The sequence below is a fragment of the Cygnus atratus genome, chromosome 17 (assembly GCF_013377495.2).
Source record: "Cygnus atratus isolate AKBS03 ecotype Queensland, Australia chromosome 17, CAtr_DNAZoo_HiC_assembly, whole genome shotgun sequence".
In the NCBI taxonomy this organism is placed as follows: domain Eukaryota; kingdom Metazoa; phylum Chordata; class Aves; order Anseriformes; family Anatidae; genus Cygnus; species Cygnus atratus.
In genome coordinates this window covers 14,229,264-14,254,852 of record NC_066378.1, presented here as the reverse complement: position 1 = coordinate 14,254,852, position 25,589 = coordinate 14,229,264, and the positions used below count along the sequence as shown (strand labels likewise).

General features: G+C 53.9%; 1 protein-coding gene across 1 annotated transcript in view; it reads right to left on the bottom strand.

The window, feature by feature from the left end:
- Positions 1-10,799: 10,799 nt before the first annotated feature.
- Positions 10,800-25,589, bottom strand: part of SGSM1 (small G protein signaling modulator 1) — a 36,299-nt gene continuing 21,509 nt past the window's right edge. The window contains exons 11-25 of the mRNA XM_050714296.1: positions 25,091-25,254; positions 24,764-24,893; positions 22,373-22,511; positions 21,935-21,999; positions 21,396-21,541; positions 20,947-21,080; positions 20,325-20,529; positions 18,419-18,490; positions 16,872-17,456; positions 16,568-16,692; positions 15,204-15,286; positions 14,841-14,950; positions 14,457-14,553; positions 13,869-14,036; positions 10,800-13,381 (exon numbers count right to left, since the gene is read on the bottom strand). Of these exons, the coding sequence (XP_050570253.1) occupies positions 13,293-13,381; positions 13,869-14,036; positions 14,457-14,553; positions 14,841-14,950; positions 15,204-15,286; positions 16,568-16,692; positions 16,872-17,456; positions 18,419-18,490; positions 20,325-20,529; positions 20,947-21,080; positions 21,396-21,541; positions 21,935-21,999; positions 22,373-22,511; positions 24,764-24,893; positions 25,091-25,254 (2,312 nt within the window). The 3' untranslated portion in view covers positions 10,800-13,292. The remainder of the gene's footprint in view (positions 13,382-13,868; positions 14,037-14,456; positions 14,554-14,840; positions 14,951-15,203; positions 15,287-16,567; positions 16,693-16,871; positions 17,457-18,418; positions 18,491-20,324; positions 20,530-20,946; positions 21,081-21,395; positions 21,542-21,934; positions 22,000-22,372; positions 22,512-24,763; positions 24,894-25,090; positions 25,255-25,589) is intronic.

Genomic DNA, 25,589 nt, shown 5'->3' with positions numbered 1-25,589 from the left:
CCACTGCTCAAGCACACGGGGCTTTCAGAAAGTAATGGGAAACAATGAAATCGCCTGATCAGTTATTCAGGTGCCGCTCTAATGGCATCACCCTCCACAAAAACACCTACGTACCACGACGCAGCCAGAGATGAGAGAACTGGCCAAGCCAGGCTCTGGAGGCTGCGTAGCCTTTGGGAAGGCTGCATTCAAATGGGCGACTTCAAGAAGAGCAGACGCCTTCCCAAGGAGCTGCTGCCTCGTTTCCCACTGTCTGAGGAGGAACCTCAGCGTGTGCCTTTGCAAATACCCAGGGAGATGAGACTTGGGAACTTCAAAGGAGCCAGAAAAGCTCTCAATGCTTCAAGCCCCAGCAGGCCAGGGGCGGCAGCTGCACCTGCGGGACCGCAGAGCTGCGGGGTGGATGCAGCGGCGCAGAGCAGGCCTGGTCTCGAAAAGCCTCCAGTGTAGAGCTGGAGGGGCCGTATCCTAACCCTCACTCAGCCTCTGCTGCCCTGGGGAGATCCCAGCCCCATGGGAATGGGAACAGCTGCGGTGTGGGGCCAGCACAGCGGGAACCACGGGACCCACAGCGCTGCTGCAGAGCCGGGTTCCCCCAGCACAGCACCACGCTCAGCGCTCACAGCCCAGCACCGGGCACAGCAGGCGGCACCACGACCGTGGTGGCTCCCTGGGGAGGGACACGTGGGACCTGATGCAGGGAGGGCTCCTTCCTCGTGCCCTCTCCCTGCTACGACCCTGCACGAACCCTTCTCCCACTGTGTTTATCAGCAGGTATTTGACTGGAGTTAACCGCAATCTAGGGGCAGAGTTAAACGCAGAGCCCTGTTCTATCGCCCCATGTACATAAATTAGAGCTGTAATTCCACCCCGCGGTGTGGATGGCAATAGCAAACAGACGCTGCCAGCCCCATCTCACGCAGACGTTTGAGCTTTGAACCTTTGGTTTATGATTTCACCAGTACTGTCAGCGCAATGATATGCAAGCAATATACAATGAAGGAGTGCTCGTACTTGGACAAAAATGGCAGGCCTCATCTCTGAGTTTTCATTTTTAAACAAAAACGTTCTTTGCCATCACATCAACAAAAGGCTCTGCCAGGATGATGCACCAGTTTACTAGCAGCTCTGCTTCTTCTCAGATGGGTACTGCCTCCGTTTCTCCGCTCTACAGTACAGCTAACTTCCAGGGCTGGAGCATTTCACAATTCAGCTAAGAACTGCACAAAAACAGTGAATAACAACAAACATTGCACGCACCAGCGGGGCTGCTCTGGTGATCTGGTTCCTCTCGCACAGTCTGTCAGTGCCCTGTAGTGGAGAAATGGGTTAATTGCATATGCCACATGGAGCCACTGCCAAACCGCCGGGCTGTGCTCCTGCAAACCCGGGTCAGGCCCCGGCAGCCGGTGGAGAGGCTCCAGCACCGTGGCTGCGTGGAGATGGCGGCCGGCTGCTGCCTTGGCGGGGACAGCGCTCTGCTCCCCTGTCGCCTCTGCCATACAGGAGCCAGTCCCTGCCCAGCCCCAAAACACAGCCTCTGGGCACACGGGCAAGATTCCTTCCTTTGTCCCAGTTACTAACAGCCTCGTCTCTTCCCTCTGAGCAAGTGACTCCTATTACACAGAGGTGGAGACGCGTGCGAAAACACTTCAGCTGGGCCCGGGGAACAAGCGCCTGCTCTTTGCAGACTGGCACGGCTTTGAAAGGCTCTGGCCCCAAGCAGTAAAGCACTTTGGTGTCCAGACTTGCAACCGTCCACAAAGTGCATGCTCCCACAAAGGTCAAAACTTCTGCTGAAGGTGCGAGGTGAGGCCCCAGAGGAGCCGGCCGGGAACGCCCTGCACGTCTCAGGCACGAAGTGCTGCAGGAAGGTGCGATACTGCCAAACTCAACATAACCCGCAAAAAGGAAACAGAAAACAAAGCTTCCCTCCTGCTCTCCATCCCCACCATGGCCAGGGTCCTTCACTGGCCTCCGGACCCCCCTTGCCTGCTGCAGGCTCCTCTGCAGCCCCCAGGTGTCAGGCGTGACTTGAAGGGGAGCAGGCATGGAAGAGAGAGTCCTGATTTCATGGGGAGCATTTGTAAAACACTACCGAATGCCGGCTCTGTCCGAGCACCATTCCTGCCCCAGAGGGCTTCGAGCAGCCTGGATGCAGGACTCCGATGGTGTGCAGTGCCTCGCAAGGCCGTGCCCCCAGTACCCACAAAACGCTCTCTCTTCCAGAAAGAAGTTCAGCAAGGCAGAGGATGCCAGGCCTTCATTAGCCTGCAGCTGCTGCAAGCAGCACCAGACAGAAATCCAGAAAGGAAGGATAATTGAGCATCAAATTTGTATGTATAATGCTCTCCAGGAGGAAAGAGTTGTTAAAGATCACACCGTAGTGGAGGTTTCGTTGCATCAGAGTGAAAATTGGTGGGTGTGGAGTTTTTGCAATTATATAATCTCTGGCGGTTTTGGCTTCGCTGCTTTGGGTGAGGACGCAGCAGCCCCGGCCCGTCTGCGGCCCGCCCTGTGCTATCAGCAAATGGCACATGGTCCGACTGCGTGGGGGCTGTGGTGAGAACAAAGGAAAGCAGATTTCCTGGGAGTCTGTTTTTGTTTTCCCAAGCAGAAGAGTGACTCAGATTTCAGCTCGCGCTCCTGTAACTCGGCCAACAACAACACGCTGTTAGTCAAAGAGATAAAGGCAAGCATCTTTGTGCCATTTGCTGAACGAATAAAAGCTCACATAAACTTGTCCACCCCAGGGCCGACTCGGTGACCCGTTCAGAGACCAGGCGCGGAGCCCCCAGCCCCTCGCAGGGACGGTCTCTCCCTGAGCAGCCTCGCAGCCCCCCAGCAAACTGCCCAGCACGTCGTACGCTGCTGTCTCAAACACTGCAGGTGATCCCAGCGTGTGCACTGTCTTAGCTGAGAGCTTCGCGATGAATAGCGGTGAACACGCACATGTCATCCTAAGGCAGTTGCTAAAAGTGTCGCAGAAATGCTTTTGCTTTCTGGGAAATACTCCAGGAAAATGCACCCTGCTTCCTGGTGCTTAAAAAGTGGCTTGACACATCCCTGCTCTTTTGTCCTCTGTATCCGAGCTTGTTTTTCATGGCTGTGAGGTGCATTCCCAGCCCTCTGGAATGCCCACAGCGTGCATTGCTCATCACAGCCACTGCACACCAGTCTAGCAAAGAAGTCTGCAGGTTGCAGGCTGGCAGCGGCTGTCCCCAGCGCCGTCAGCATGGTGCTAGGGCTCCTTTTGGGGGATCAGCCTGAAGCAAGCACCGCCTGCACAAACTGTGCTGCACTGGTGCAAAATGGGGCTCGCCAAAGGATTTGCTGAGGAATTGCTACACACAGCTGTGGGTAAGCCCTTGTGCAATGGCTGTACTTTCTCTGGAAAAGGAGCACCCCCGAAACACGTGTTAGAACACCTTGAACAAGTCAGATGCAGCTAGAGGTGCTAACAGGGCAGAGCAGACCTTAGCAGAGGGAGATGTTGAGACTAGAGACACTTTGCATTGACATTTTAACATGTTGGTTCATGCACGTTAACGGCGTGCTAAAAATACGCCTGGTCTGTCCCTGCTGCTGCAGCCGGGGCACTGTGGGGGTGCCACGTGCCACCACGTCGCGGGACGGGGCTCACGGCCACACCGACGGGCTCACAAAGTCACTGCCCCTCGGCTGCTCCCCCATCCCCATCACGCCCAAGCTCACCAAGGCCGGCGTCCCGCCAGCCTCCAGCCCCTCCAGCAGGCTCTGAGCTTGACACCACTTGACCGAGCTGGTGAGGAAACCTGCACAGACACTTTGCTCTGGATTGAACCGAGTTTCCTTCCATGCAGTCATCCGGCAGCAGGATCAGCGCGAGTCCGTGCACGCGCAGCTCTCAGGCCTGAGCCCTACAGCTGCTCAGGCCGGCGCTGCCGGGGGAGCGTGGGGCTGCGGGGCTGATCCTGCAGAGAAGGAAGCAACGCGGGCTGCAGGGCAGGACGCCGGGCACGCTGCTGCGCTCAGTGGCTCTGCCAGCATAAATCTGATTCAAAGCATGACCTCAGGATCACTGCTTTTGTGAGAAAGTACCCAAAATTAAAAATGAAAGGGATTCACTTTTAGGATCATTCACTTTCGCCCATCTAAGCAGCATGATTTTTGCCACTCTCTCTGCTCCATGCACGCAGAACATTTCTGCTTTCGCACATTGGGGACCTGGCCTCTAGTAATTAGCTTGCCAATTAATATCAGGTAGTTAACACATTCATAAGGGCTGGTGGAATCCCACCCTGACATTTTCCGAGCTATGCATGTTTGGGGAGCATCTTCATCAGCCTTTTGAAGTTCTTCGCTGTGAATTCACCGGCAATCAATTAAGCCTGCACTAAAAACTGGTGCTGTGCCATTAGAGCAAACATGCCCCAAGAAGCAAACATATTAAGGATTAATTAAATACCAGGTTTTATTTAATTAAGCCTCTTCTCATAAGTATGTAAAGGCAGGAATCTGGAGCGAGCACCTGATCTTGCGTTCTCGTCTATCCCATTTTCAGAAGTGCATTTAAACTTGGTTGGTGCTGTTTAAAACACGAACTTCAGGCTGACACCAAGCTACGTAACTGCCCAGTGCAGGCACTGGCGAGCACAACGTCACGAACAGGGTGGTGGTGGCACTGAGCCCTCCCAGGGCAGGGCTCCCTGCTGCCCCTTCCCCTGGCGGTGCTGGGAGCCCCCTGAGCCCCGCAGGCCTGCTGGGACCAGCAGGCACTCGTCCTCCCGCTCTCCTCACCCTCCTGCCATTTCTTTACGACCACGTTGTCACCCCTGTTACCTGCGAAGCTGCAGCAAGAGAGGCACCAGCCTGCCGTATCGGCAGCGGTTTAAAGGTCCCGCGATAGACCCGGGGAATACCAAGGCAAGCTCGGGAGATGAAGTCCAAGGCCATTTTCCATGCCGCTGCAGAGCGCGCTGCCCGGCTGTGCTGCAGGGGAGGCAGGCGGACACGAGCCACCACTGTGCCTTCTCCTCCCCAGCCCCAAGCGCCCCACGCCAGTTCAGCAGCCACCAGGTTACGTCCTCCAGGCCACCAAGGGGGTGCACAAGGAAGAGGAAGCAGCGACAGCACCGGTGGGGTTCAGGGAGATGTCAGTGACCAGCTGAGCCCAGGGCAGGGACCGGGGCAGGCAGCCACAGGAGGATCGCAGCAAGAGCCTCCAGCCAAGCCGGGTGGAGGGCTGTGGAAGCTGCAGAGGGTCGTGGAGGGCCGCAGACTCCCATCCCAGGGTTGTGTCTCCCCAGTGCAGTTACAGCCCTCAGCTCCCCCTTCCCAGGGGGGCCCCTGCCCTTGGCAGTGCCGGCCCCGCACCACTTGCCACCCATCCCGTGCCCCCCGTGCCGCAGGGCTCGGCCTGCCCGAGGGACCAGCCCCAACCCCGGCCCGTGCGGCCCGGCTGGGGGTGCTGGAGCCGGCCTCCTCCCTCCTCCTCGCAAGGCCCCGCTGGGTCTCCGTCCTTCCTCCAGCCAGGGCTGCGGGGAGACGAGGAGCCGTGGCACAGCGCTGCGTTACGGCAGCAGTCGCGGTGCTGCGAAGCCCCAAAGCTGTCCAGACTTCAGAAAACAGAAGCGCGTTCTCTGCTGCAGGAATGCCGGAGGTGGGAGGAGGTTAAGGGAAGGACCATGCGCTGCGAGACCTCAGCCTGCCTCCGACTCTTACGTTGAAAAATTCCTTGTCAGCAGCTTAGAGAGCACAGAAATAGCTTGGTGCGGATTAAGTGGAATTACTGTTCATTAACAGCACCAGTGAGCATTTACTGACATACATTCAGTGACTACGGGAGCTTTTTCCGCCCTGAAAATTGTTCCAGGGCCGTTTTGCCGTGGCTTTTCCTAGCAGCTTTCCTTGCCAGGAGCAGCAGGCGGCTGCAGCCACGCGGCACCGAGGTGGAACTGGAACACGGGGGCTGCAGGAACAAGGATAGCCCGTGGGTGCTGAACCAAGGGACAGGACTGCAGAGTCAGAAATGGCCCGAGGGGAAGAGCTTGGAGGTGGTGACAAGGAGCACGACAGAGGGGATGACACGGCCTGCTTTTCAAACTATGCATTTAACACATTTTTTTCCTGGAAGTATTTTTCCAAGATGCTTCCTCCCATGGTCTGTGCTGCGGTTTACGTCTCAGAAGAAACAACTGCCCCCGTTTGTATCTGTGCCTTCACCTGGCTGCTAACATCTCATTCTCAGCTCCAAAGGCACACGAAGCTGGAGCCTCAGTAGTTTGCCAACCCTGCGGCGGTTCCCAGAGAAATGACAACAGGAGCTGTCCCCTGCCCTGAGCGGCCAGGCAGGAGGGAAGGAGGTAGAAGGGACCGAGGCACTGCCCTGGGTGCCTGCTGCCACCCATCACACCCCTGCTGCTCAGATCTGGGCCCAGGGACTGGTCACGAGCACACAGAGGCACGGGACAAATCCCCTTCCCTTGCACGCTGGCAGCAGAGAGGAGCTGGGCTTCACCAGCTCTGCCCCAAGTCTGCACAGGTCTCCCCCGTCTGTCCTCAAAACAAGGGTAAAAGCAGCAGGGTACCCCCCCAGGCCCCGATGGTTTGGGTGCAGCACTGCCAGCCCCGTGCCTTCGGAAGCGGCCGCTCTGATCCCGACAGCGGTGCCTCGTCAGGGTCCCCCCGGCCGCTGTCTGAGCAGGGACTGCACAGCCAGAAAGAACAACCAGGGTTTTATTGATCTGAAAATACATCAACCATAGAGAATAGAGCTTTAATTTTTCTTTCTGAACAACGATAAAGAACGGTTTACATTAAAAAAAAAAAAGCATGAATAAAATAATAAAAAACATACCACAGTGTGGAGTTCAAATCTAAGAACAGTAGCAGCACTTCTACAAATATATTAAAAGCTATAGTGCTCATTAACCTCAGACTGAGCAACTCCCAGAGACCAAAATGGCATCCAACATATAAAAGCAGCAATTCAGTGTAGGGCAACGTAAAAGTCTAATACCGGTACATCGAATACATTCAAAAACCCCGCTGTTGAGAGGCAAACCCTCGTCCCCCAGAGCTCACATCGTTACCTGGCATTGCCACGACAGCTGCAGCAGGTGACGGCCCAACAGCACCCGTGCACCCTGCCGAGCTCTCCGGAACACATTTTAGCACGAGGGAAGCGACAATCGTGGGTCTAAGGTTACATCCAAGATGGATTTTCAACAATTTTTACTTAATTCTGTTTATGTAAAACAGCTTTCTCCTTCCCTGGCTCCTGGAAATTGTACTCTAAGAGGAGACTGAATTTCTGAGAATTTAAGTAGATCTGCTTACGCATTCATGAAAATGACATTTTTAGTATCTCAGTATCCAGTATCAGGATTTTTAATTCTTTACCTTCCTTAGCAGCGAAGCCACACCGATTCGTAAAATCCCATGGACTTTCTGAGATCTCGTGCATAGTTCAAACTTTAGCATTGATTTATGAAAAACAAACAAACAAAAAAACCACCCTGATAAGTGGAGCTTTTTACCCAGGAGTTTCTCTGTTGAGCGTTTTCCCATTCCTACAAAGAAGCTAATGGGAAGCAGCCCTCATCCTCCCCCTCCCGCTGCAGTGGCCATCCACATCCAGCCCCGTGCAGGGAGCGGAGGGGTGCAGGGGTCTCCGCCGAGGGACACGGCGGGGGGGAGCGGGCTGCAGAGACCCAGGGACCTGCTCGGGGTCCGGCTCCACGCGGCAGGACCGAGGGGCTGCAGGCACGGCACCTGCAGCTCCACCGCTGCGCTCCCTGCTCGGCCTCCGCCTGCAAGATCACTTTTTAAAAGGGAGTCGTTCAACTACTGAGCTGGAATTTAAGGTTGAATATGCTTATTGGTAAACTACAACTAGCTGTATATCAAAAGAAGGATATGGCTATTCCAACGGCATACATTCTCCAGGAAATTCAATATTCAAAGTTCAGAAGAAATCCAAGCACTCCAAGCTGTAGAAAAGCATGGCTATGGCACCAAAAAGAACCTGGCGTTGGCCCACGGCCACCATAAACATAAATGAGGTGAGTGCAGCTCACAAAGACTTCAGGTGCCTTAATCAGCAATATGTGTTTACTTCACGGCAGGCAAAGAGAACAATGACCTTGAGTGAAGATCATTTGAGTGCCTGAAACAGCACACAACAGTAAGTGGCATTGTATCTACTTCAGGGTATCTGAAAATGCTTGTAAGGATTCTGAAAACTGGTTCTGGTGAGAGTTACGGCACGGCCCTATTGCTAGAAATTGTCACTTCATCTGTAAATTGTGCTCTTTCACTTCCAGTTTGTGCTCACGCAATACTAAAATGCAAAAAATGTGCCCAGAAGTGAAAAGTCCCAAATGGAGTTGACAAGTGTTTGATGAAACGACAATCACTGCGGGCCCACTGAGCAGCGGGCTCAGAGGCCACCGCTAGCCAGCAGTGCCCCAGCACAGAGCGGCCATTTAAAATAGTGGAAGGTGTTTTTTAAAGCTAACTTACATGATGAGCATTCCGAAACTGGTCCCATATCTAGTTTGAGGACTGTTTGCCACAGCAGCTCCCAGTGCAGAGACTTAGCCAACCACTCAAAAGAAACGGAAGAAGAAAGGAAAAACTACCCATCCAGATTTTTAAAAATAAATAGAAGTAATAAAGAAGAAAGGGCAAGAAGAATCTCATCCCCTACATTTGTTCCTGGCCACAAGCCTGTTGCAAGGCTTGTGTCTGTCTCCAAGGGGGGATTTAGGCACGGGCTCGCGGCTTGCCCAGAGCAGAACTACGACTCCAAGTGACCACATCAAGAGCAGTCACTCCTCTCGATATGTTTTTTATTTATCGGTGAAAACCGTTGCTGATACCTGCACTTGTGTTGCTGGCTCTGGTTACAATACCAGCTATATTTGGCTGTGTTCAGGGATGTTCAGAAAGGGGCTGGATGAGAGCAGCACAGGGTGGCAGCAGGAAGTTCCCAGGCAAAAAACCCTCTCACTCTTCATGAAAAGTGTCAGTACCTAAGCAATTCAGAGAACCAACACAGTAAGAAAAACTCCTATAAAAAAATCACGCATTTAGGAACAAAGACAACTTGTAAGGTGTTTACATTAGCAACACTAAAAAAGATGGGTACCGAGAGTTATTTGGCAGCTTGCACCAGCGGAAAGCTCAAATGCAGCAAGGACCCATTAGTGACTCCCTCGGGGAAGAGCAGGGCCGGGATTCAAACACTGACGGCGTTTAAACGCACCGAGACGATCTGAGAGCTGAGCAGCTCCAGCACAGGCGAGTGCAGGAGCAGGGAGACGGACGATCCGCCCGTGGCGGAGCGGGATGCGAGCGGGCGGGGAGGAGGCAGCGGTGCGGAGCCAGGGAGCGAGCAGCTCGGGTCCTGGTCCCGCAGAGCTCACAAGGGGTGAATCGCAGCTGCAGGCGCTGCGAGGATGAAGCATTCCCTCTCCCGGAGCCGGACAAGATTACTGTATATGGGCAGGCTTCTCCCCCAGCCCGAGCAGGCAACCTCCGGCTGCACAGCCGGGGTGGGAGCCGTGCTGCCGCGGAGCAGAGCGAGGTTTTATCTCGTGGCACCGAGCAGAGGGGCAGAGCCAGGCGGGAGAGGATGAGGCCCGCAACCGGGTGCACAGCAAGAACCTTTCCTTAGATCTTGGTCACTTTTAACCTTTAAACAGATCTCGAGGCCCAGACTCCCGGTGCTCAGGCCCTTCGGTGCACACCTCCACCAGCACGTAAACATCCTGGCAGGACAGCCTCTGTTCCAGAGGAGTCACCAAGAGCAGAGCTGCTGCAGGGAGAAGCTGCGACTCCTGACGCTCAAAACTGAGCCCAGGAGGACAGCCCTGGCTGCAGGAGGGCCAGGCGCAGGGCCGATCACACTCACCAGCCATTTCTGAGTCCGATGGTCACTGGCCTGCAGAGGGCTGGCAGGGGCTGGGAGCTGCCTTTCTCATCTCAGACCTGCAGGGGAACGCCAGCTGCACCTCTGCACCCAGCCACGGGCTCTCCCAGGAGCAGGGGTTTTCACCAACTTTTGTGAGACTTGCACAGGAGCACAGCCAGGGACACAGCGACTTCAGCAGAGCCGCCCTGGCCTGACGCTAGCCAAGAGAGCGGCTCAGCTCTGCGAGCACTCTGTGCAGATCACCTCATGTTCTCTTTCTAAGTGTCATCAGCTGCAATGGAGAATTATTTCAGTACCAATGTAAATGTAACCTGGCATGTTATATTCTTTGGACTATCCGCTTTCTTTGCGACTCACACCAGATCCCAGATTTCCAACTGCCCTTACCCGAGCTGACCCAGGGCCAGCACAAAACCCCACGCAGCTCGGGCAGGGCTCTGCCCGTGCGGACCCCGCTCAGCGCTGTGCTGGAACAAAGCTCCCCCCTCCACACTCCTTTTTTCCTTCTTTTCCACAGTTTTAAAATCAGAACTAAAATCAAGCCGAGCTGAGGTCACGACGGTTCTGCTCTGAGCCTCCTGCTGCCGTCCAGCACACGTAGCACAGCACAGGGCAGTGACAGATTGGCACGTCATGGAATGGGTGCTAGAGAAACCACGCGGTCCTTGAAGCAATAGATTTCTTCTCCCCCCCTCAAAAAATAACCCGCTTAATTCACATATTTCTCTCTATACCGTATATATATATATATATATACTATATATAGACACAATTTTCTGGTAAACATTTACAAGATATGTTTGCAACATTGAAAAGATATATCTCCATTTGCATAACAACGCACACTCACACACTTCAGTATACAAGGACACACAGTAATGTACAATCAATAAATAAATACTTTTTCCCCCCAGAAGTTATTCAAAAAACACTGCTATTGAGCGGCCCAAAGACACTCTCAGTTAATACAGACAGCAAATATTGTGCAGATTTTCTTGGCTGTTTTTGTTTAAAAACCAAGAAAAGAAAAACAGAAGCCTGAAAGATAAAAGTGTCAGCGATGTTGCTTGTTAGGACTGTGTGTTTCAGTTAACCCATTGGTTCTCGTCCCTCAGAGAGGGAAGGGCAGAGCACTTTCCCTTCCCCTTTGGAAGAGGTTACGCAGGCAGATGCTTGCCTGTCCCAAGACCTAGACAGAGCCGGAACAGGCTGGTAGGGAGTGCACGAGCTTCCTGCTTTATGGAAAAATGAGAGAATCCCACGGAAACTTGCAGATTCAAAGCTCAACTGCTTTTGTTTCCTGTGCTACCACAGACTGCACACCAAGCACTCTTTGGAGGTTTCAAGCAAAAAACTTCTTCAAATAATTTCCTACCTAGACTGTCGGTAGTACCTTTTCCTTGTTGGCTTTATAAGAAATGAAAGGCTCTCCCCATCACTCTCACCCCCTGCTGCAGTCCTCTTCCCTGCAGAGGTTGGCATGCACTGTTCCCTGCTTTTCATAGCTGGGAGCTCTGTGTCCCAGCGTTGCAGAAAGAGTAGCTGACTTAAACTGCTTCACCACAACTGCAGAACGTCTCTGAAGCAAGTTTTCTCTTCTGCAACCTTGTACATCCTTTCTGTTCAAGCAACATCTAACACACGCCACAAGTAAATACAGAGTACACCAGCACAGATGTCCCACGGAAGGGAAGGGCCCCTCTTCCCTGCTGGCAAGCAGCGCTCCATCAGCGAGAGAAGAGCAGGAGGTCCTTACCTTGCAGAGGGGAGGAGGACAGCACACACGCGTCACACATTACATGGAGGGGGAACACAGATTTTTGCAGCAAAACTTGAGAGAAGTACCCTTATAGAGAGCTACAGCCTAGCATCTTCCCTGCTGCTGAAAGCACACCTTCACGGCAGCTTTCTGTGGCCATGGCAAATCTCCCTCTGGCTGAACTCGGCCTGCCAATAACCTACACTTCTCCTTTTCCTTTTTTTTTTAATTTTATTTTTTTTTTTACCTGAGTTGAGAAATGAATCCAAACCCTCCGTAAACACAGCCACGGCACGGCACAGAAGCTCAGCTCTCACGCTGGTAGTGCTGGAGAGGCACTTCATGCAGCGTGCTCCAGGGGTGCGATGCTGGAGAGCCACTGCAGGAAAGGTGGCCACAGAAGTGCATCTTCCAAAAGCAAAGACCACTCAGGGACCTTGGCCTATTTGGTCCTTCACAGGTGAAAGCAGCCCACCAGGACCTAACCGGAGACTTTCAGTGGACTTAGAGGGCTTTGCAACCAGCCCCATAAGCACACAGAAAACCTGCAGGCACCAAGGGGATTGTTTGCACTGGTTAGATGTAAGCAGCTGGTCTTTTGATTAACAGAGGAAGAGACAGGCACCTTCCGAGGGAAAAGTCAGGACAGTCACTTAAGTCAGGAGCTCTGACGTGCCTTCCACGGAGCTCTCCCCTAACATGGGTTGCAGAAGAACGATCACGGGACCAGACTGCTAACACAAGCAGCTAGAGTAAGGCAGGTACAAAAACCTCAGGTCTAGAGCTCCCAGATGAGGCTAGGACCAGATTTTTCAGTGTTCAGAGTGTGTTACAGAGGCTGGATTTTGGAAGAGAAACCCAATGCTGACTTTGGAGCTCTTCCGAAAATCCATCCCCAGACAAAACTCCTGTGTGCTCAGATATTGTAGTAACAAACAAGGTAAAAATCCCAGGGAGAGAACGGAGCCCTAAAAACACTAAAGGAAATGCTATGCATCAAGGGACAAGGTCAAAAGAAGAGGAATTCCTGTGATCGAAGTCCCTCTGTTACTGGCAGAGCCTCATAACGATTGTAAGAAACTGAGTACTGGCAGCATCCCTGTCCTGCCTGGGCTTGCAGGGCTGGCCAGCTTCCCCGTGCCACGGTAAGGGCTGTCGAAGGAAGCAGCTCGATTTCCTCCCAACAAAGGCTGTAGAGCCCGTCAGCCCCGGGGGGCTGGCAGCCCAGCTCTCCCAGACCCCCAGCTCTGACCTGGGATGCTGGCAGCTGCCCCTGCAGCCGCGGTGCTAACCCACGTGCCGCACCTCTGCTGCGGCGAGGCAAGGAAGCGACTGCCTGGTCCTGCTTCCAAAGAAGTCTTTAGCAATAAAATGCGATTGTACAGATCTTTGGTTAAGTCACTGGAGAATGCTGCGAAGATCTGAGCCAGGGCCCCCAGACCTAACACTGCACACAGCACTGGGAGAGCTGGGGCTACCCCCGGCTTAGACAGCAGCATGTGTCCAACTACCTTCCTTCCACAGGCGTGGCACGTCACGAAAAAGGAGAGGGAGAGGAAGCATTGAAGGGGAGTCCCGGCTCTTTGTCTGGATGCCTCGTCTTCTCCACGTCCTTCACTTGTTCTCGATCAAAGTCTGGACTTTGTACACAAGGTCCCGAGCCAGCTTCAGGATCTGCTTGGTGTTGTGCCGCTCGGCCATTTCTGGAACACAGACAGAAGGAGCCCACAGAGAGGCGATACCTGAGCAGCCCAGCATCTCAAGGAGCCCGCCAGGCCTCACCACTCTGCTTCACAGCCAAGCTTCAGGCAGCAGCCGAAGCTGTGAACTCACATCCGAGTCCCTAAGCACCAGCCCTTGCAGAGACACCTGACTCTGAAGGGCCATCATTAAGGAGCTTATCTCAGCACGATTACAACCTGCAGGAAGCACCACCTACACTCACAGCTCCCTCCAAGCACAGATAAGGCAGGCTGTGACCAAGGATGGTCCCCCAGGCATCGTCTGAACCCTTCAGACGCAGGAGATCTCTTTAACATCACGTTCCAAGTACCAGTGTAGCACGACCATACACTGCTCTGTTCAACATTTACCAGTGTGTTCGAGACATGACTGCCTACAGCCAGACAGACGTGCTGCCTGCACCTGAGCAGCTGCCACAAATTCAGCCCAACAGAACACAAGCCGTACCATTGAAAAATTTGATGATGTCTGTAAAATCCATGTTGTTCTCCAAGATTATGTCCCGGTACATTTCCACCAAAGCCAGGGCTATGAAGAGCACATAGTGTGTGGAGGAAACGTGTGCAGCTGCCCAGATGGTCTCCCAGACGGCAAACACATCATCGTACACCAGCTCTGTTAAGGGAGGAGAAAAAACCAGCAGTCACTACACCAGCCCCTGGCTTACAACCATCCTGACTCACTGCATTCGCAGCAGCACTGGGGAAGACATGCTGGTGGTTTCTTCCCACAAGAACCTGTTCCAAGGAATAAGTCAGCCATCTACAGAGACAAATATTCTGGCCTGCAGCAGGTGGTACAGACTTCAGGACATAAACCTGCTGGAAGCTCACCAGCAGCTCTGGAGCAACAGGTTCTGTAACTAGACAGAAAAGTCAGCCTCAAACCTACCAGGGAAAAGCAAAACAGAAGCACATAGCAAAAAACGAAGTTGAACAACTAAAGCTGCAGAGCCTATTGAGAAGTGTGGAAGCGTGGCAGACCCTGACTTCACCCCCCTTCGCTGGTCTCATCTTTCTCCCTCCCTGCACACACCTCTCTTGAAGTCGAGGAGAAACCATCGGTAGCAGAAGTAGAAATGAGTGTAATCACCATTCTGGTGCATCAGCTCGAAGAGCTCAGAGTCCAGAATCTGCCAAGAAAAGCAAAAAGAAACTCATCAGTGCACACCTGAGGCACCAACCACTCCTCTGTCTGCTTCCCTCCTTCCCACTGCTCGCCTCCCGCGCCATCATTCACCCAGCTTCACCCTCCCTCGCAGCCCTGCCACACACACTACTCCCAGGCTCTCTTTACAGCCCCCCTGCTCTCCCGCCACAGGGAGCTCCTCTCGGCCCGTCCCACGGAGGCCCCCACCCCAAGAACAGCTCTCCCTCACTGCCCTGAGAGGCTGCTGCCCCTGCGCCAGGACCGCCCTACCTGGATCAGGGATCTCATGTTAGCAAAGTGGGTGTCCATGGCCCCCCCGTGGGGGAAATTCTGATTCATCCTTTTCATGAGCTCAGTGAAACAGCTGAAAGCCAGAGCCTCTGCGCGGGGAAGACAGAGTCAGTGCTCTGCTGCACGGGCACCACCGCATCCGCACCCGCGCGTGACCATGCCTGCAACACCCAGGCAGCAGCACCCCTCCCCACTGCACACACACACAGAGCCGGGGGTGCACGGCAGGGCCTGGCCTTGGAAGCACCCCAAGGCTCCCCCCCTCTGGGCAAGGGACCCAGCAGATCCCCCCCATGCACTCCCACTACAGCACTGGGGAGCGGGGCAGAGCCACCCACTCACCATCGTCCAGGATGACCAGGAGAGGGGCCAGCAGGTCACACATCCCCTGCACGTAGCCAATCTCGATGTGCTGCCAGATGTAGCTGTGAAGGAGGGCAGGAAAAGCTGTGAGCCCCCCCACCATGCCCAGGGCTAAGCCCCTGCCCCATGCCCCAGTGCTGCGGCCCGCTGGCACGTGCCCTGCCTTTACCCCTGTGATGCTGGCGTGCCCTACAAGCTGCCCTCAGCGCACAGCCGGGGCCATCAGGGCACATCAGACCTGTTTATTCCATTACGCCCGTGCCCCGTTGCTCCACAGCTGGCCTGTAAATGATTAAGTCCCAGCGGTGACTTCCAGGTAAGCCACGCACGGCACAGCCCGGGGTTAACGCTGTGCAAGGCCTGCTGCCTGGAGATCGGAGCAGGGAAAAGGGAAATCAGAGAGCACAGCGAGGTGCAGGAGGTTGGGCAAAGGGCAGGGACCGATGGAGTTTGTTCCTTTGTCTCTCTCATTCTCAACCCTTCCCCTTGATTCATCCTCTGGGCTGGGGAGAGCCTCCCCTGCACGGCGCTGCCTGCTTCGCCTCCCTGGACCCAGCGTCCCAGGAAGCGATCGGCCCTGCACAGATCTTCCCATATTTGGTAGCAAGTCAAAAGTGTTCAGAAAGGGCTCCGACCCGCTGCTGGCACAAGGAAGCGATCTTTTCCATCCTGCCCACTGGTTTTCCAAATTCTCCTGCATTGTAGGTCTCGTCTCAGCAGAGATCTCCAACCCCGGCTGCCAGATAAAGTGACAGCTCTAACGAAATAGCAGCTTCTCCTCATATTTGCAAGATGAGTAAGAGCGTTTTAGCCTTCACTGCCCCTGCAGCAGCCACAGCTGCTGAGCTGGAGCTGGTCTGGGTCGGTGAATGTCACACAGCAACCTCTTAGTCACAGGGCAAGCAAGGAGAATCAGAAAGGCACCCAGGCACTCCTGTCCCCTGGGCTCCTGTGTAGGCACTACCCACTAGGTTGTTTCAGTATTTCTCATGGGTACTAGACACATTAAACACTTTTCCAGGCATGTTCCAAGAGCAGGTGGGCTATACACCGTGCCCGCACACACGGGCAGCCCCAGGGAGCCCCCTGCCTTGGCCCAGCCCCGGCATGCAGCAGGCGCAGGGTAAAGCAGCACGGGGCAGGGCAGATGGGCTCCTCGTCAGCTGTGGCCCTGGTTCTGTGGAAGAGGAAATTTAGAGGAGGAAGCCAAGGAGGCAAACTCCGCAGCCAGAACAAAGTTTGAGGCTCCGGTCTGACAACAAATTCAGGGAAGCCCTGCCAGGAGCCTGCCCCAGCACCGTGCAGGAGGGCGGGCAGCCCTGCCCCGGCCCCGCAGCTCCCACCTGCACATGATGTTGCGCAGCTTCTCCAGGTTGGCGGGGGTGAAGTACCAGTAGTTGCGGTCGCATCGCTGCACGTCCTTCTCAATGCGGTGCAGGTTCACTGTGTACATGTCCAGTAGCTCTGGCTGCCCAAAGCAAAAGCAAAGTTGATTTGTTATCAAATAAAAATAAAAAAAAAAAATGCAAGGGCAAAGGAGCAACAGGGCAGAGTTTGGGTGGACATAGTGCAGGATTAGCACAGGGCAAACACAGGGAAGTGGTGAGAGACTCACAAAAAACCCACTCAGTGAAGAAAAAGACTTACAGAGTAGGTGACACCCGTTGAGGAGACAGGAGATGCTTCGCTGTTGGCCAGATCCGCCACAGCCAGGGAATCCAGCTGCGGGTACAAGCTTTCCATCTCTGGCTCCTCAGAGAGGTTATCTTCGCTCTCCACCAAGCTTTGCTTTTCAGCCTCACTGTCTGCCCAGCTCTCTACCACCGTCAGGGCCACAGCGTCACGCCCACGCAGGACCCCTGCTGAGCTCTCCCCGACAGGAACGAAGTCCAGGCTTCCACCGGTAGGAAATTCACCTTCCAGGCTGTCCTGACCCTGCAGCTTTTCCTCCTGCGCAGCCCCATCCAGGTCCTGCGGGGCTGTCGCGTCGGACCCACCAGCCTTCCCTTGCGAGCTGGCTGAGGACTTGTTGGTTTCCAGGGCGCTGTCCTCGTTGCTGAAGCTGCGCTCCGAGAATCCCGACGCGATGGAGAAGTTCTGGGAAGAGGGATGGCCAGAATCAGGCGAACACGTGCCATTGGGAACGTTCCCATTGGGGATCTTGCTTTGTTTTCCATCTTCCAGCTGAGCATCTGCTTCAGTCTGTTCCACCTCATCCACCGATTCAAACACCTGCACAGGGCAAGCAGAGCCCCGTCAGAGCGAGCAAGCCCTCTGCATGTGACAGCTCTTGGGGATGTAATGCCCACGTTCCCAACGGCAGGGAGGGAGGAAGATCTGCTCTGAAGAGGGCTACAAACATAGGAGGCCATTTCCCTAGATGCTTGCTCCAAACGCATCCACAACGCTGCCAAGTGCGCAGCGAGCTGCTCTTACTTATTAGTGCTCCAGCCCCACCATGGGAGGCCAGCAAGCACCCGAGAGCCCACAAGTCCCGCAGCGATGCGCCTTGCTCCCCAGGCAAAGTGCGGTGCAACCCACAGCAGACCACATTCACGGTCTGCGCAGGGCTCACGTGAGCAACCAGTGCAAAAAGGCTCAGAGGACCCGAAGGCATTTTCACTGGCTAATGCTGTGCCTGGCTGGGGCTCCACATCTTCCCTGAAGTCAAGGTCAGCTTAGCTCTGGCCCATTTTAACCGGACTCTGGAAGGGTTTCCGGGCACAGTGATGGGACAGCTCTGCTGCCCTCAGCCTTCAGGCTCTCCTGCTTTCATCTGGCAGGTCAGTGCTGAGGCCTTTGCACAGCTCAGAGCCCCCAGTCCATGCTCCAAAGGACTACGCTTTACTCAGCGCAATAGATTGGGCAGAATGCCATTTGAAGTGGTTGATTAAGCACGTGGTTACTACCATATGGAGCAGCCAAAGGCCCTCATGTGTGAGGGCCACGTGTGGGTTGGTCCTTCGAGCCTGGGCAGAGCGGGCAGGTGAATATTAAACACCGCCACGCAGTGCGCAGCCCTGACCTTTGTGGCTCCAGAGGCAGGTTTGAGAGTCATTTACTTCCTCCAACTACAGCTCAGTTTGACAGAAGCCATTCTGGTTAGCAAGCAGCCCAAGGCAGGGGAGAGAGCCTCGTGCAGTAGGTCAGCCAGAGTGTGAACGGGCGAGAGGGGACAAAGCACCGCCGCTCACCTGCGTGCTGGAGCTGGAGTCGCTCTGCAGCCGGGCGTGATTCTGTCGGCCGGAGCTGCAGCTCTGCGAAGACTGCAAGAGAGAGAGAGAAAAGGCCACTGAAAAGGCAAAGAACACGGTATCTGGAGTGGGGGCACGCTCAAGCCACACTATCAGAGGTGGGCACATCTATAAATAAGTGGAAAATGCATCCAATAAATTCTCCTATTTGACCCACGAAACACAGTCGTGTCACATCAGCTCTGCTCGGCTGGTTTGTCACTCAGAGCAGCACCCTCCCTCAGCCTGCCGCTGACATTTACCACTGGAGATGATAAAAAAACAAAGTCCCAGGCCAATTCAGTTGTTCAAACACTGTTTGTTTGGGTATGAAATGAACTGCTTTCTTGTAGCCTTCAGAGAGGTCACGCTGTCTCCCCAGAGTGCAAATTTCTACTAATTTCAGTCCTAATTTGGCAGCAAAGCGACTCACCCCATCTTAGTTTACATAAACGATGAAGTCACAGGCTATAAAACAATCCCTCTAAGCATATTAATGTTTTTTCCTTTTCTTAAAGGACAAACAGTGATGCTTTAAGCCAGGCTCTGTCAAGGCAGCCCCTCTAAAAGCCAACAGCACCATTTTCTGGCTTACAGCTGAAGCACAGAAGGAAGCGCTGGGCTTTGCAGCACCCAGTTCGGTGCTGTGCCTCGTGGATTCCCTCTGAGCAACGACCTGTCATATAAGAGCGAGTCCTCCCTGCTATCCGAGCCGCCCCTGCGCAGGGCTTATCACAGCACAAGAGCCTGCAGCTGCTCCCACTGCACGCAAAGCTGGATGTCCAGAGCATTGCAATTACATCATGCAGAAACAATAGGGTTTTAAGAAAACACAGCACTTTCAGAACGGCAGCAGGAGCTGTCCCCACCCTAGCATTGTGGGTGTTTGCTGGGCAGGGCTCCGATGGAGAGAGGAAGGGCGACAGTTTTCCTCCATCACCATGGGAGCATTTTATAACAGGAAATTTCAGGTTAAGATGGGAAAAGGGTGAAACTTTGCATGTATTAACTCTGCCAGTGCATGTTCCCCAAACAGGCAGTGAATACAAAACAGGAGTACAAAACAGCAGAAATGCTGCAGGGATAGGAATGATTCACAGAGCTACAGCAACGCCGACCGAGCAGCCCGCTTCTCCTCATCTGTGTCACCTCCGCTCCTGCGCAGCCCGGCTCTGGCCTGCCCTCCCTGCTGTGCTGATGGCAAAAAGGAGGTAAGAAGCCCACGGGCTTGCTTCACAGCCCCTCGGTACCTAAAACACAGTCTTCCTCCTGCCCCTACTCCAACACTGACTTCCATGGGCCTAATCCTGATGTGAACCCCGAGTGCAAACTGGGTTACGAATGTCTGTTTTCCAGAAATACCCAGGGATACTGCACAGGACCAGCCAGTGTCTGGGTGTGGAGCTGCTGCCCCCCACCAGAGCCTGCTCCCTGCTGCCCTGCCAGGCCCCACGTGCCCAGCACCCCACGCTGGGCGATGGCTCCCAAACAGAGCTGTTCAGTGCTGCTGTGGACATGGAGCTGCGAGGACCTAAGTGAAGCCAACTCCTTACACCTCTAAGAGGCCTCTCAGGCACCAGACAAACCCTCTGAGTCAGTGCAGTCCAGTGCAGCGTGGAAACTGGGGTAACACTGCAGGAGGTGCCCACTCCAACTTCTAAACACTCTGGAAGAACAGATGAAAGAAGACAGATAAAAAAGCTCCAATCCTACCTGCACACACTACGAGTAGCAAGGCACGGAGGCAGGCAGAGGTCAGGGAAGGAGGACAAGCAAGAACTGTCCCCGTCTCTCCCTGCAGCACAGGCTGACACAGAGCCCACATCCCTGCGTGGGGACAGCCCTCCCTGAGCCCCCGCACCCTCACCTCGTTGCTGATGGTCGAATCTCTGTGCATCATCCTCTGAATGTGGGAGTCCAGACTGGCCCCAGAGGAGCACTTGGCCAGGGCTGCCGCGTGCGATTCCTTCTCCCTCTGCCGGACGATGGCCTCGCAGCCCAGCCACTCCGCCATGGTGTGCTCGTAGCAGGTGCGGATCTGGTCGTCGGCCTGCAGCGTTGAGACACGAGGTCTTTGAAAAGCTTTCCCAGAGGGCCCAGAAAACCATACCTCCTCCACCCCCCTGCACAGGCAAGTCAAGTGCACACTTGCATTAACTATGGCTCAAAGGGACATAAAATCACCTCATCTCCTGCACTGTGCCAATCACAGCCTGACCCAGGAAACCTCACAAAAATTAGGATGGAAAAATGATCGTCTACCTCCTTCCTGTCTTCCAGAGGCCCTCGGGGCACTCTCTGATGTAAGCAACCAGCAGCTGCACAGGGTAACATCGAGCTTGGTGCTATCAATTCCTGCTTATCTGGCCCTTCTCCCACTTCCTAAGTACAGCTACAGTACAAAGGGGACAGAACAGCCAGTGTGCACTCCAGCACACAGACACTGTGAGCTGGGAAACATCCAGGGTACACCAATGCAATGCTCATACCGACCTCTTTCCCTTTCTGCTTCTGTCATCCCAAACTGGTAGTGGCCCAAAAGGAAGGGCCAGACAGCCTTCCTGATCTCGTGCTGGATCCCACCATAGTAGATCAGCCGCAGCAGCTCCTGGTCCTCATAGCTCTGTGGGAAGAGATCCAAGTCAGCATGCAGAAAGAGCCGGGACTGCAGCCCATCAGCTGGCAGTGCCAGCCCAGCCTGGCCACAGCACCTTCCAGTACCCGGAGTGCTGCCAAAACACCGACCACCCACGTGCTCATTCACTACGGATGCTCTCTCAGACCTCCACCTGGAGTTAAGCTCAGCCAGAGGCCCCTGCAGATGGACATTTTGGGAAATGCTGGCGCTCTACAGCCAGAAAGCGGCCCACCAAAGTTACCCAAGGTCACTGCTGTGCCTCTGTGCCCCAGAAGAGTGTCCTAACAGTGCTGGCCCTACCGTGCTGTCCTCCAGGTACTTCTGCCATATGTCCACAGTCAGGCCCGAGCTAGCATTGCAGGGCACATCAGGAGACACGATGTTGTGGTTAACCAGGGCCGAGAGGTGGGTTCGCACCGTGGAGAGGTGTCTGCAATAGGCCAGCCCTGCGTCAGACAGAAGCAAATGCTCATCTGGGGGAACTCGGGGAGTCACAAGGGCAAAGTGCTGAGGACAGCTCTGATCAATCTGGTCCCTGGAGGAGATCTTCTCAGGCCAGCCTACGCAGCAAAGCAGGGAGTCTACCAGGACCAGCTGGCATCTCACTGTCTTGTACCCAACATTGCTGCTTGCTGGGCTGAAGTCTGAAACCCAGAACAGAATTCATCTGTCTGCTCCCAGTCCTGAGCAAGTGTGCCTGGGGCCCTGCATGCAACAAACAGATCCCTGCCCCCTAGCCACTATCCTGTTGTTTCTGCACCACTCCTAGCCCTGCGCCCAGGACCTCTTCCCTTGCCCATCACGCATCTCAAGGCATCGTGGATGTGACAAGTACTCACAGCCATAGAAAGCCCGGGAGAGGATCTGGTACTTCATATTGTCACACAGGAGCTTCAGTGGAGCTCTGCCAATAAAAACACACTGGATGTGAGCACAGGAAATGCTCCCGTGTCCTCAAGTCCCTGCTTTGATCTAACTGTTCAAGCTTTGCTTTCACACACGTACCACAAGACTTCTGCTCAGCTTGGGAGCAGCAATTCTTGCTGTCAGGACACAGAACAGCTGAGACGTCCCAGGTAAGGAGACAAGCCTCACTTCAGCCTGGACATGTCCCCCGGCACATGTAAATGGTCCCTGGACACGTGCGAGGCTGGAGACACCATTGTGCCATAGCTGTTCTAGTTTGGCCATCCACCCAACTCAGCTGGGCTCTCAGCTGCAGGCCTGTTTTATCTCACCAGTATTTCTCAAAGCAAGCAGCAGTGGAGCTGTCCTACCTTTCGTGGCTGCAGCCGTTGGATGGCCCGCCATCAGAGGAACCGCTCTGAGAGCAGGAGGAGCAGGAGGACTTGCGGGTGTTGGGTTGCCACATGGGAGGCAGGCCAGCACCCTGCGCGTCCATCAGGTCCTGGGGCACTGTAAGAGGGCAGAGAGGAGCATCAGCCACTGCCCCCCAGTCAGGTGGGCCACAGGAGATGGACAGAGGAGAGTTTTGATCAGCAAACGCAGCATCCCACACTCTTTCCAAGGAGACTCCAGCAACCAGATAGGACCCACACCAGCTGATCACAGCACCAGCACTGATGAGTGCTGGAGAAAGGAAAGGTAACAGAGCATTGATGAGAGAGCATAAAAATCATCTGCTAATTAACTGCAGTGCCTTCAGCAAGCTAATCTTAAATCACTGAGTGCTGACTGAGGCAGAAAACAAACACCCAATCCAGAAAGACTTGAGACAAGGGGCTGCAACAGACTGTAACAAAACTAATTAAAAATGTGATTGTCCCAGGAAGAGTAGATCACTGAAACGGAAACCCCCCCATGTCTCAAACACTAGGATCTCATCCAAGCTTCAGGGAAAGATGAGAACATCCAAATCACAAGACAGGACAGACTTTGATGAAGAGGTTGAGAGGGACAGCAGGAGCCAGCAGCAGTTCTTGTTGTCATTTGCTAAATCCCTGCTTAAACTCAGAAGTGCTATTTGCAATGGCCTCAGATCCTGCTCAGGTACCACCCTGCAAACTGGCCAGATGCAGGCGCACTGCAAGGTGAGCCCTGAGCCTGGCTGCTGTCCTGACTTGGCTCTGCCCTTCGGTCTTGGGCCTCTCTAAGAAAAGGCCGACATGATGAAGGTGAAATGTGGGATGCAGACAACGATTAACGAAGAAAAATCCTGTTTGGTCCTGCTTGGAAATTAAATCAGATCTCACTACCCCTACCTGCTTGTGAGATTGAATAACTGCTGATCCTGGTAAGAAAGATGCTGAAGTGTTCTCATTAAGAGCCCCTTCCCTTTCCCTCATACCGAGCAGGTGCTGATGGGTCAGTGGCAGACACCTCTGCAGGAATTGTCAAGTGACAACAAAGGCAAGCAGGTGTACCAGACAAATGACAGCTGCATTACACTGATGCTGAGTGGCCCCCAGAGCCACAAGCCGGGGTTGGGATGTGGTGGAGAGATTCGGAAACCGTTTGTGGATCACCACCGTCCTGCCTGCAGCCGGAGTCCTTGCAGTCTTCCTTCTCCCAGCAGTGATGGAGATCACAGACGCAAGGAATGGGTGAAAATTACCATTAATGGTAACTAGAGACACAAAGACGGGACAGGGGCACAAATGAATGGGGGAAGGAAGAATCTGTAGAGAAGAACAAACCGATGCAGTTCCACCCCCCCTTTGGGAAAATCTATAGAAACTGCACAGACTTCGATGACGCCAGCTGAAGAGATTGCAGCAATTCATTTAACAGAAAATTTGGCCCCCAGCACAGAATTTTAAGGGGTAGATCAAAAGGAAGCTACGGTAAGGAGCATCTCCCCTCAGCTATTTTGGCCTCAATCAGATTTTTATCTGACTCACTGGGTTGTGTTAGTCAGCTAAAGGCAGAGAGAATCAAGTATAATCTTTAGTGATGCTATGGAGGAGTCACAGGAGATAATTGTCCCCCTTCTATCCTCAAAAGTATAGGAACACGCTTTTGATCAAATTTCATAGCTTTTTAAAAAGCACGCCATGAGTTTTCTATTACACTCTTGGTTTGCCCCTTTACAAAGCCATCTACAATTTTTCCAGAGGTCAAAAAAGTGTTCTTGGTGTCCCACAGAACAAAGACAAATGTGCAGGCACTTCAGCCAAGTACGTTGCTCTGATCATTCACAACTGGACATCAAGAGAGATTTCTGGTTTGGTGAATCCAGTAGCATTGTCTCCGTGCCCTGAGTGTTAGGGGGGTGAAAATATGTGGGTCAAACCTGGTAATATACAGCGAGGGCTCCTGCTACCTGCCCTTTGTGCTGCAGAGCAACGCTGACAGGCTCTAGCTGGATTTAATACAGAACCTGCTGAGTTGGCCTGGTGATAGCAAGAGGAAGAATACTAAGGGACATGACCAAAGGGAAGCTTGCTACTGAAATAATGTGCACGATTTTTTTTCCAACCACACAGGCACTCAAGGCTTCATTTCTGCAGCCGCAGAACAGGTTTTCAATGGCAAGTGAAAGGTAAAAAACATACGATGTTTAGTAAAAGGCAGTATTGTTATAGCAAAGCCTGTTTCTGTGGAACCACTCCCAGGCACCATTTGCAGCGTGCCCATCAGTGCCGTGTCCCTGGTCACTCACACACCTGGTAACAGCCACCTGAAATGGTCTCTGCCAACGCACTTACCGAATTCAGACTGCGTCCCTGGGTAGATTATTCTGAAAACATAATCTGTGGCTTCGTCATCTTCCTTGTCGGATGCAGACTCGGAGGAACCCTGGGGACTTCGCTTCCTCAGCTTGGGAAACACCTTCCCCTGGTGAACAAAACCTGCTCTTCACAACGCCGCCCCACCAAAGCCCTGCCCAGCAAGAGCACGTGCTGTGTCAGCCTGGACGATGTCTGCACATTCCCCATGCTGGAGCAGGCCTTTGGATTAAGGCTTTGATTACAAAGAGAAGACATAGCCCTATTTATGCACACGGTGGGATTTGCCCCCTCCGTGGTGCCTACCTTTCCCCGTTGTGACCAGAGGGGTGGGTCCAGCTGCCCATGGGGCAGGAGGCCGTTCTCCAGGCAGGACAGGAACTGCAGCAAGTGCCCTCCTTTGGGGAACCGCAGCGGAGGCCTCTGGATCCCATCCTGGCTCACCAAGACAACCGTTCCACCGCTGTCTACTATTAGCAACAGTGACAGCAGAGAGAAGACACACACACATCAGTGAGGGAAACGTTACCAGACAAAGACGCAGAGGGCAGGCAAAAAGCTTAGGGAATTGTTTTTCTGGCATGCTAAACAGATTTTCTTCCTTGTTTGGATTCTTTCCTAAGTCCATTTTGAGTCTAGGGCCCTGGAGAAAGCGTGCCTGGTAAATCACACCCTTGAAACCACAGAGCACTGCTCCACAGGGAGCCCTCCGCAGCCAACACCACAGCCAGGAGCTGGTTTAAAGGATTTCCTAGATGCAGTTACATAGCAGTGACCACCCAGAGCTCTGGAAATCCACCCTACA